This window comes from Cheilinus undulatus, linkage group 13 (genome assembly GCF_018320785.1).
Source record: "Cheilinus undulatus linkage group 13, ASM1832078v1, whole genome shotgun sequence".
NCBI lineage: Eukaryota > Metazoa > Chordata > Actinopteri > Labriformes > Labridae > Cheilinus > Cheilinus undulatus.
Window position 1 is genome coordinate 31519024 of NC_054877.1, and position 12507 is coordinate 31531530.

At 39.9% G+C, this 12507-nt stretch overlaps 1 protein-coding gene across 2 annotated transcripts in view; it reads right to left on the bottom strand.

Annotated features, from left to right (window-relative positions):
- The window catches only part of LOC121520486 (homer protein homolog 3-like), a 30954-nt gene extending 18787 nt beyond the window's left edge, over positions 1-12167 (bottom strand). Inside the window, exons 1-3 of one of the 2 annotated variants that reach the window (XM_041803959.1) lie at positions 11777-12167; positions 11608-11656; positions 4103-4259 (exon numbers count right to left, since the gene is read on the bottom strand). In XM_041803959.1, coding sequence (XP_041659893.1) covers positions 4103-4259; positions 11608-11630 — 180 coding nt within the window. In that variant the 5' untranslated portion in view covers positions 11631-11656; positions 11777-12167. Of the gene's footprint in view, positions 1-4096; positions 4260-11607; positions 11657-11776 lie in introns of both variants that reach the window. The other variant, XM_041803958.1, reaches the window with a different exon arrangement.
- Between the last annotated feature and the right edge of the window lie 340 nt (positions 12168-12507).

Here is a 12507-nt window from a genome sequence, read left to right on the forward strand (position 1 = left end):
TTGGCTATGTAGGTAACATAATTCACATAGTTAATGTAGCTTATGTAGCTAATATAGCTGAAGCTGATGAAGCTACTTTAACTATGTTAGCTTATGCTATGTTTGCTTAAGTTCACAGAGCTGCATTACCTAAGTAACTAGTATAGCTTCATTAGCTTCAGCTAAATTTGCTTAAGCTCACATGGCTAAAGTCTTGAGCTAATATAGCTACATTGGCTCATACAGTAGCATAAACTACGGAGCTAGTGTTGCTATGTTAACTTTAGCTAAAGCTGATGAAACTAACGCGAGTCACTGTTTACGTAACTACGTCTAAAACGGGGTCTATGCAGAATTGAAGGATTCTGGCCTTTTATCTGTTTTATTTATAAAAATGCTACTTAGACTGTAATGTTTGCAGTGTGTTTTTTCTTGTAACTTCCAGACTTATCTATGAATAAAGCTGAACTTTAAAACCTTCTGCATCTAATTACTTTCATTCTGACAGAGGCGGTGTCTCACACTAGTGGTCTACAAGATGGGGTGCCTGAGATCTGCAGTCTACAGCCAGACCCCTCTCAAATCTACATATTCAAAAGTCCCTCACAGGAGCTTTAGAGTGGTTTGAAATTAGGGCCCAAACATGAGTACACCTGACCCCAAAGCCCTGTTCATTTGGTCAGTGTGAACAGCACACTGGACCTGCATCCATCTGAAGTGCTGGTCTTGGGCCTAATTCATGTGTACTCAAGCACAGGCCATGGGAGATGTGATTGCAATCATGCTTGGATACTCATCAGCGAGTGAAGCTGTAAAGGCAATTCTAAACATCTCCTGTCTCTTCAAAAACATCATATCTGCATAGTACAGGCCCATTTCAGCCTCGTTAGTAATTGTTGCCGTACTTAAAAAAAAAAAAATTGATTTGTTCACCTTCCTCAACACCTGCTGATGAACTTCTATTAAGCCACAGCTGGAAGCCTATTGATTTGCTGCTGTACTGTATGGGTTGCTAGCTGCACAGCAGAGGATTTGAACCCCAAATTTGAACTGTTTGCACTCCAGGAAGGAGGCTGCTATCATAGCACCTGCCCTTAGTGTGATCTATTTATTTGTTTCTATTTAGTCTTTCTGAGTGTGTGTTGTTAATGCTTGATCGCTCACTGCTAAATTTACGCTGCCAAACTGTTTTATTTTCTTTTTTTTTGATTGACAATAAAAAAATTGAATCTGGTCTAATCTGATGATTGACAGATCATCATAATTTTATTCTTTAGAGTTGAAAAACATATTTTCAGCTTGTTTCAAGCTGAATAATAACATTCAGTAAATTCATCTTAATGTTTAAAGTTGTGAGTACTGATTTAAGTCGGTTTCATAACCAGCTAAAAACTCCTCTCATGCATACTTAAATTTGCGCAATAATCTAAAAGTAGTACTGTTATACAACCCCAGTTCCAAGAAAGTTGGGGCACATGTATAAAATGTGAATCAAACAGAGTGCAATAATTTGCACATCTCGTAAACCCATGTTTCATTCACAATAGAACACAACATAATAGATAATGAAAATTGACATTTTACCATTTCATAAAAAATATTTGCTCATTTTGAATTTGATGGTAGGAACACATCTCAAAAAAGTAGGGACAGGGCCATGTTTAACATCATGTAGCATCCCCTCTTCTTTTAACAACAGTCTGTATATGTCTGGGAAGTGAGGAGACCTGTTGCTGGAGTTTTGGGAGAGGAATGTTGTCCCATTCTTGTCTTATGTAGGATTCTAGCTGCGCAACACTCCTGAGTCTTCTTTGATAGATTTTTAAATGTATGAAATGTCTTCTATTGGTAAGAGGGCTGGATTGTAGGCAGGCCAGTTCAGCACCCTGACTCTTCTGCTGCAAAGCCTTGCTGTTGTGATGGATGCAGTACATAGTTTAACACTGCCTTGCTGAAATGTGCAAGGTCTTCCCTGTAAGAGATGTCTGAATAGGATCATATGTTGCTTTAACCCTCTCTATCCTTTTCAGCATTAATAGTGCGTTTCCTGACGTGTAAGCTGCCCACACCATAGGCACTAATGCAACCCCATACCATCAGAAATGCAGGCTTTTGGACTGTGTGCTGATAACAAGCTGGATGGTCCCTCTCCTCTTTAGTTCGCAGGACACGGCGTCTGCAGTTTCCAAAAGAAATTTCAAATTTTGATTTACCTGGCCACAGAACAGCTTTCCATTTCGCCTCAGTCCATTTTAAATTAGCTTTTGTTCTCAAAAGGTTTCTTTTTTGCATGATAAAGCTTAAACTTACATTCCTGGAGGCACAGCCAGCTGTGATTCTCTAGATCTTTTGATGATATTATATACTATAGATAGGGGAATATTCAGTCTTTGCAATTTTACATTAAGGAACATTTTACTGAATTCTGTCCCACAATTTTAGATGCAGTTTTTGTTGATTGGTGGACCTCTGTTCATCTTTACTTCTAAGAGATTCTGCCTCTCTAAAATGTTCCTTTTATACTCTGTCTGTTATTCACCTGTTGCAAATTCCCCTAATTATTTGCAAAATGCTCCTCCAGCTGTTTTTCATTAGTATCACTTACTTTCCAGCATTTTGTTGCCCCTTCCCTTCTTTTTGGAGATGTGTTGCTGCCATCAAATTCAAAATGAGCTAATGTTTTTCATGAAATGTTTAAATGTCAGTTTCAGCATCTGTGATGTTGGTTTTGTTCTATTGTGGATAAAATATGGGTTTATGAGATTAGCAAGTAATTGTGTTCTTGTTTTATTTACATTTTACACAGCACCCCAACTTTTTTGGAATTGGGGTTGTATTATAATTCAACATGTTTTAACTAAAAGTTCTGTTTAAATAGTTACATTTCGCTAAATTGGTGGATTTTATCTATTTGATGAGTGCTGCAGTGAATGTAAAAAATCTATTATTCAGATGTTGAATAACTAATTTCTTTAAAGTGACTTTTGCCCACATAAACCTTATCAACTCTTTAACAACTTAATGCTGCATTTTTTTTTTGAGAACGTTGCTGCTCGTTTTGATATTTTTAAGTATCAACTTTTCACTGATTTCTGCCAATCAGCCTTTTAAAGCTTTTTTCTCTGTCTGAAGATTATGTTCTTTACAAAAAAGAAATATAAATAAATAAAAAAGATCCCCATTGTTTATTGTTCAATGTAAAATCAGAGCAGAGACAGATTTCAATCACTGTATTCTCAAAGATTGGGGCATCAGTAAAGACAAAAACATAGCACATACACAAGGTTTGTGACCCCTCTCAGACAAAACTACGTCTTTCCCCTGAAAATATGAGAACAAAATATTAGACCAGGCCTATTTATAAACCTTTTTACGTCATCCCCTGGCTTTAAAATAATGCAACTGATTTAAATCCCAGAATTGCAGGCCGATGGCAGCTTAGCAGGAAACCTTTTGGACCTTTTCCCCAACCAAGAAACGATTACATGAACTCTGAGTTCTGTGTTTCTACGTCGACATGTTTGACATAACACGTTGGACGGTAAGAGCAGCAGTGAAGATTAGTCAGGAGCCAGACACCACAGTGCTGGCAGGCTCCGGCTGCTGACTGACCAACTGCCACCTCGCACAGCCTTCTGGGATGTAGAAATGTGGGTCAGACCAGAGGTGCTAAGAGGAGATCAAGTAGACCCTGAGCCCCCTCCCCCTTCCCCAGGGATGGATGTGGTCTCCTCCTCGTAATCTAAATCCACGAGCCTGAGAGAAACATGCTCTGGTTGTCATGTCACTGACTCTCACTGTGGTTTTGTTTGATACATGAAGATCTACATAAAAAATATGGACAGTATGGTCCCTTTTCATGGCTTGATCAATATACTTAAGCAATATCGCACTAGAGAGGTTGATGCTGGGATTTGGTCGTACTGTGAGCACGAAGCCACAGGCCGGGCGCTGATGTTACATTACAGAAGTGCAACATCTTGACCTTGAGCGTGATGTTGCTTTATACAACAGTTCAACGGCAAGTGAAAAAAAAACTGATCAAGAATTTCTTTTCCCTCCACCACTCAACAAGAATACATGATTGTGCAATCACAGCTATCACTATTTTCCTCACCCTCACCTTCGTCCCTCCAACGCTGATGATGCGGTACACATTGCGGTTAGCATCATAGAAGAAGGACACGGTGACGGCATGCTTGCTGGCAGGGATCCAGTTCCTCTTAGTAGCGGGGTCGATCTGGAAAACATGAGCCCGGGCGCTGAAGATCGGCTGCTCCCTGGATAAGGAAACACAGGAATGATTATGAGATACAGCAAAATTACTAAATTATGTTTAAAAGGAAATACACCATTACTTCCCGTGACCATTTGTTTTAAAATGGCACAATCTCTTATTTTGATAATCAGTTATATAAAAAAATACTTAAACTTAAAAAAAAAAAACTGTTATATTAGACAGATGCATGGGAGGGGAGTGAATCCACTCAAAACTGCAAGCAAACTCCTGTACAGTCTAAACTGCACAAAAAAGTTATTACAAAATACTTTCTTGTATAGAAACATAGCTGTTTTTGTGCAGAATCACCAGGAGTTTGCCAATAGTTGTTATTTATCATAATCAAAGGGTAATGGCATGATTTGATTTTAACTAGAATCGTATCAAAGTTTAAGTCTGGTATTGTGACAACTCTACACTTTTTAAGGGAGGATCACTGGTTTATTCTGATTGAAGGATAGGAAGTTCCAGGCATTAAAATCTCTTATCGTTGAGATAATGCTCCCCTCTATAATCTAAGCATCCAACTTCCGCTATTTAAGCCCACTATCACACATTTGTCACCCTCTTCTGCTTTAAAAGGAAACCCTCCATTAATTTCTCAATGGTACTTCTTCACATATCACTCTGCCATCTAGGGAACAGATGTTTGAATCATCCCTTGGCCTTCTCCCACACTTGTTCCTGCGTCACTCAGTCAGCAGCCATACAGGGCTGTGATTTAGCTGGCAAACGGTGTTGACTAAAAACTCTCTGAACCTTCTCCCGAGGCGGTCACCCTCCGCCCTATGCTCTGATCCTGCCAGTATTTGCACAATTGTATCCTGGAGACAAGGTAAATACATCACAGTAACAAAGTCAACCAGTGTTGGGAGAATTACTGTCATGTGGCATGAATAACATGCTGCCAAATGACTTTCAGCCTTTATACTTTTTCCCTTTAGCCAGTGTCCAGTAGATTTATAGCCATGTGTGCTCTCACACTTTCATATAAAATAAATTATAATAGGCTACATAAAAAGGGATATATCAAACTTGGTATACAACCAGGTTTTTGTTAGTTACATGTTATGTTATATACATTCATAAGCTAGTGAATGGTTTGTGGTTTTTGACTCGCTAAGACAAGAAAAAAAGACTCTTTGGCCCGTACTTTAGCACAAATGTGTTTAGTGGTAATGCTAACTTCTGCATGCTTGTCTGTTCACAGCAGGCTAGCGATCAGAAATACTCATGCTGACATGTACCCATTATAAATTGTTTACATGTGGACCTTTTTATTCATTCAACTGTAGAAGCAGCTAAGTGTGAGTCATTTTTCTCATATAGTATCATACACATCATACCATATCATAGTGTATCATATCATATTGTATCATATCAGATCCTTTCATAATGTATCCTATCATATCGTATCTTATAGCATTGTATGCATCACATTGCATAGCACTGTATGTATGATATTGTACTTAGTCTATAGAATACAATCATTGTTTCTCATAGGATCATGTTGCACTGTATCATATTGTTTTTTTCTATTATATCATAATCATATTATATCACATTGTATCCAATATTATTTCTTATTGTATAGCATCATATGGTATCTGATCCTATCATATTGTATCATGTAATATAGCACTGCATAGCAATGCAACGGATGGCATTACATACATCGTATTATTCATATCATGTCACATCATATCATATCAGCATACGGTGGCTATATCCTATCATTGTATCATATTATACCAAGTCCTACTATATTGCATCATATAGCATTGTATCTTATTGTATTCTAGCATATTGTATCTGATCTTCTCATGTTATATCCTGTCATACAGCATCCTATAGCACGTATCATATTGCACTATCATATCGTATCGTACCCTATCATATCATGTTACATTGTAATATATGTATCATATCGTATCGTATCACGTCAACTATTAACATTCGTACAAAAAAAATGACGCTACAGCTAGCATTTGCTTAGCCTAGCTAAACTTAACCTAACAAGTGTAAAGAACCAAGCACAAATGAAGCTTGGCAACATCATATATCTCATTTATTCATTCAATACAAAATGTCAAACCTAAAAACAGTTTATTTGGAAGTGCGTAAGATGCAGTGTAGTCTATTTCTCAGAGAGCAGAAACCTCTCTCGGTATCTGCTAGCTTAAGTTGACTGCCAGACATCTACACTACAAGTGCAGCCAAAAATACACTCTTAGCAGTGTCTCTAAAGCCCACATAATCTAGCTTCTTCGATTGCTTTTGAGCGCAAACTAAGGCAATGTAAGGAATTTCTTTCATTACTAAAGCTAGCTACACTAGAAGCCTCGAAAAGCTACAATTCACTCCCAGGGGCATACGTGATAATCAAATGACAGGTGATGGGTTCTGAAACATCACCGCTAAATTCTCCGATGACCATGAAAGTCTGTACCAAACTTCACAGCATGATTCTGAGAGACATTATGGACAAAAGTACTCAGCCACCTTACCATTACACCACCAGGGGCTATAATGACGTTGTTCTCAAATACAAGTGCCTTGATATGAAGTTGGCCCCTGTTTTCCAGCTATAAAAGCCTCCACTCTTCTTGTAAGGCTTTCCACAAGATTCTGGAGCATTTTTTGTGGGTATTTGAGCCCATTCATTCTGTAGAGCATTTATGAGGTCAGGCACTGATGTTGACCTGGCTAACAATCTCCTTTCCATTTCATCCCAAAGGTGCTCAGTGGGGTTGAGGTCAGGGCTCTGGGCAGGACAGTCAAGTTCTTCCACATTGAACTCCTCAAACCATGTCTTCTATAGGCCTTCTTTTGGGCAATGGGGCACAGTCAAGGGCATTCACAAAACTGCTGCCACAAAGTTAGAAGCAAAGCATTGTCCAAAATTTCTTGGTATGCTGAATCATTAAGATTTCCCCTCACTGGCTAAGGGGGCTAGCCCAAACCCTGAAAAACAGCCCCATACCATTATCCCTCCTCTACTTCACAGTTGGCACAATGCAGGCAGGCAGGTTACATTCTCCCAGCGTCAGCCAAACCCAGACTCGCCAAACAGGCTGCCATATAATTTACTTCAGTTCGGACTCATTTCAGTGGTGGACTTAACAGTACAACGATAATACCCTCTTTCAAGCCACACAGCTAACGTGGCTAACACCATGAATGACTCACTGTAGAATACATTCCAGACAAGGTCATCGATCAATATCAATGAGACGGCTGAATTACTTCACAGAAAAAAAATCAAAAAGATTTTTTCACTGTTCATACAGAGAAATCAAACATGGTAGACAGGGTGCTCCTGAGATTCAGGACCAGGGTGTTTGCTATAACCGTCTTCTCTATGAAAAGTCTTCAGATCATGGCAGACAGATACTAACCCTGTGATGCTTTTTTGATAGAAACCATTCCAACAATGATCAGGGGGAAAGGGTCACAGGATGTTTCTATTCATCAGTCTTTTGCTTATCTACCAATCTCCATCTCATTTAAATGGAACCTAAAGTTGAAGAACTGAATGGTAAAAACCAGGGCATTTCTTCTATGTAGTATTGTGTGGATGTTCCCAACAGATTTTATCATTTTGGCCAGTCATTGTACATTTATATCTGACCCCATTAGTGACACACAAATGCATTAATGGTGTCTCTGTTCTATCATAATACAGACACATTATATGGCCTCCTACATACACTGGGATTCAAAGCCAGTCTGTAAAGATGATGATATGAACAGTGGTGTTCAGACTACTGACCTGCTTGAGTCTGATAATAACCCAGGCAGTAATTCTCCTTCTCATGTCTCAGTAATCCTCCCTGTTGTCACTGGATCTCATGCAGCAAACACGGATGCATTTTCTGAGGACAGGACCCTATAGCTGGGAGTGAGATTTGTGCTCTATAAATTCCACTCTATTATAAAAGCAATCTGATGAAGACATTTTGGTACATAAACCAATTGTTATGACTTTGGAGCTTATGTTCACATTTGACTTTTGTTGGTGATGCCTTTGAAGACGAGACTGAAGTGGATCCATTTTCAGACCAAAACAGAAATGTAGAGCCACTAAAACAATCTTTAATTGGCACCTAATTGCACATAGAATGAGGTTGGATGTAGGGGTGTGTAACCTTGCAAAGTAGATGGATACGCCTGTTTCCTTGTTTCTCACTGGGGAATCCATCTTGCAAAGCTCCTGTCTGAACCATTTGAGCCCCGGTTAGAAACTGACAGGACCAATCAACGATGAGGGGCAGTACTTTCAGGCGCGGCGCAGTCGTGACATAAGCAAGCAGCAACAAGAGGCCGGTGCAATTATGGCGGAAGAGCTTAGCATAGATGCTGCTAACATGCCAGTTTTATCAGAACTTGACAACATTACTTCATTACAAAAAGAAAAAAGAACAGCAGTGAGTTGTTTTCTTTTCAAAAATGACAAAAGTCGTGTATTGACATGTCTACAGTCGCCATGGTTCGTGTTATTCCTTGGTAGCTGCACACACGCACCTTGGTCGCGGCTACGTCACGTGTTCTGTTTTTTTCAAAGCCTCTGCCCTTTCCCAAACGCTTAGTATTGAAGGTTTGCCAGATGAACGTGTGAAACAAATCTATCTAGCATGTCAGGTTAATAAAAGGGCAGATGCAGAACACATTACAGACAAAAGAAAATATTGGTGGTTTGGGAAAAAAAGACCAATGGCTACACGCTCTTGTACAGCCATCTATGTGATAACGACTGATTCCTAAACTGGTGTGAGGACACAACCTTTAAAAGAAAATGGAATTGGGCCAGATTCCATGTCTGTCATCAGACAGATCCATCTTGCAAAGTTTCAATCTGAAACATCTCTGTCCAGTCTGAGAATGGGCAGATGGATCAAAGTCATTTGAGAACAAGGTTATAGCTACATGCATGGTCTAGTTGTACCACAAGCCAGTACACAATGACTGCCAGTGAGGCAAGTAGCTAGGATGTAGCGATAGTGGTGATTTTTACCAAAGTTGGACATTATTTCTTTATTCAAAGAAGAGCAAAAAAAGTCACACTGGCAAAAACAAAATTTGCAGAAAAGATGTTTTTGCTCTTCTCCCAATGGGCTTTTAACCTAACAAGCCAGACAGATTTATTTCCCACATCCATCTGGAAAACATCCCATAGACTGTTTGGGAAGGGGCAGGGCCTTTGGAAAAAAAACAAAAACAAACAAACTCTGAGGATGGTTGAATGAATGTTCTGTCTGTCACATCTTTACGGGCCAATCAGAGCAAAAAAACATGTGACGTGGTAGGTGTGCACCATCACCAAGGAATAAACTCTATAGAGAACTGTATAATGAGAACCATGGCAATCTGTCAACATGTCAGTACACAACTTGTTTTTGAAAAGAAAATAACTCAATGCTTTTCTTTATGCTTCTTTAATGAAGAAATCTCATCAAGTTCTGATAAAACTGACACTATAGCAGCATCCACGCTAAACTCTTCTGCCATAAATGCACCGGCCTCTTGTTGCTGCTTGCTTACATAATGACACTGCTGCCCCCGAAAGTACTGCCTCTTACTCCTGATTGGTCCTGTCACTTTCTTACAGGGCCCAATCTGTTCAGATGGGAGCTTTGTAAGGAATCATGTCTTTTATTTACCACTGGCTCTACTGACGGTAAACAACAACAGCTACAGCCTATTGAGCTCATGCGATGTAAGTCACTCACTGGGGCTGTGTATGCCCCAATGTCTTGTTGCTGTGATTGGCCTGTAATGAACGTTTAACCATTCACCCCTTGGAAATTTTTGAAAGGTTCTGCCCTTCCCAAACACAGACTATGGACAGTTGAATAGATGGATGTGAAATATATCCAATGCCATGTATGAAACTATGTATTCAGCATATCAGGTGAGTGAGGAAACTCTTGGAACATGTGGGCATTCTGACCCATCCCCAGTTTAACTGATTTTTAAGGGCATGTGGAGACCATTGATTGTTGAAACGCTGGTCTGAGGACCTTTATGAAACGTGTGGACATTTTGACTCAGTCTCACTTTAAAACAGATTTCGAAGGACTGTTTGATTAGTCAGACTTGGTTTTGAGGATAAGACTGGAATAATGTTTAGTTTAACATGAGGGGCTGAGGAATCCTTTATGTTAAAGTATATAAAACTATTGTGTTAGTGTGTAATAGTATACTAAGGTGTTTCTCTGTGTGAAAACTCTTAATTAAAAAAAAAAAAGTGACTGATGTCTACTGGTCCCTTTCTGAAGGATGTTCAGCTGCTCGACCTTCATCCACAGCAGATGGATATAGCCTACAGGGCTTAATGGGGGCCTCTAAGCATAATGAAGCCTTGAAGTTATTGAATGAAGGTCTTGGTTGCACCTCAGGATGGATGACCTCACTAATTCCTGGCACAATCTAACAGCATCCACAATCTGCTTCACTGGGTTTCTTCTGTCTCCCTCTGGACGATCCATCTAAATCTTTTCTAAACAGATGTTCAACATTAGACAGACAGATTTCTGAATAAAGGAAGGGAAACCTTTGTCCTTAAAATAAATTATTAAAACAGTACAGAAGATTCCCTTCTGTTAATGTTACATTAAGAAAGCAAGATCAAAGTTTTAACAATAATTAGAAAGAAATGAGCAGATTCATACACATCTGCCTGCTATAGTCCTCGGGACTATCGCTCCTGGGTCCTTTTGTAATCGTGACTGCAATAAAAGCATCCCAAGCAGAGTCATTACTAAGAATTATGGGTCAAATAATGTGAGACTCTGGGGCCACAAACACAGGGAAACATTACAGAAGAATATCGCCTTAATTTAACAGATTCATCAAGACTGAAGTGCTCCAGGAAAAGCTGGGAGAAGGAAAGTACATCTGTCCAGATGTGCTGCACAGAAATATAATGAAAACCTTTCTGTACGCCAAGATGGACTATCTGTCCTGTGTTTTTTAAGTATTACAAATATTTATGATTGGTGTGAAGCCTGTTTCTAATATAGTAAAATAAGAAAAAAAATCATAGCTTTGGTGAGAAAAAATATCCCCATTGTAAATCCCAGTTATGAGATAAGTGATGAGATTGCACTTGTAAATTATTTTCTAGCTCGTCATTTTGACATAATATTTCAAACATGTGACTTATCTTAAGTGTGGAAATGTTTTATCCTTTATTTTAACCTTCACTTCATTACTAGGATTTGTTCATCAGACAGTTTCTATATCACAGCTTGTCATTTTATATGTTCCTTACTTTATAGTGGGCTTCAAAAAAGAAAAGAAATAACCTTTTTAAGAGTCATATTAAGAGGCTTGTTGACAGCTCTTACCTTTCTCTGTGGTGAGGATACATCTTACAAGATGACTGTGGCTTCTTTTCTACAAGAAAGGGAGACAGTGTTGAAGCAGTGCCATCAACCCAGCAGCAAAAGCTATGTCGATTAAACTGATCTAAGTTTTCACTCTGAGCTGAAGTACAGAACTAGAAGTCACACTTACCCCATGTCGGTGTGAAACCTTTGTGAGTCTGAACAATTAATGCACGCTGAAGCAGCTCTTTTCTCCTCCTCTGTCACAGTCTGAGCGTACAGATGCTTTCCTCCTGATGGTTAACTCTCCAGGGGGGGAGCTTTCGCTGCAAACTGTCGGAACAGCCTGCTGCATGCAGCCTGTAAAGAGTCCGCACGGTCCGGTCCGATCCTATCCTTAGTACCGATCACCTCTGCGGAGCCCAGTGACTCACAGCCCGGCGGAGGCAGCACTGCTGACCCCGGTGACTGAAGTGACCGCGGCCCGATGTGTTTCCATCATCTCCGGATGGTAAAAGAAGCAGCAGACCCCCTTTACTTCCTTTGTTTCTTTGTTGTAACCCCGTCCTGGTGGTCAGAGATGCTTGCTCTTCATCCAGCCCGGCTGCTCGTGTTCAACAACTGGACACAGCCGACAGTAGAGTACCACCTGCTGGCTCTAACAGCCGCTACAGCTGGATGAAGCAGCGAGGCAGAGAAACCGTGTCAGCCCGCCTGCAGCCAGCCAGCCTGCAAGAGTGCATACTGCAAACTGGATCTTGTAGGACTGCTGTGCGCTGCCAGTTTTAAGGCTTACTGAAATATCGTCCCCCAGGGAATAGTCATGGCCTAGAAAGACTTTTTAAGAGTCATGCTACAGAACAGGACTAGAGATGCTATAAAGTTTCGTTACTTGATAAGCACTTAACTTACGTAGCCTAC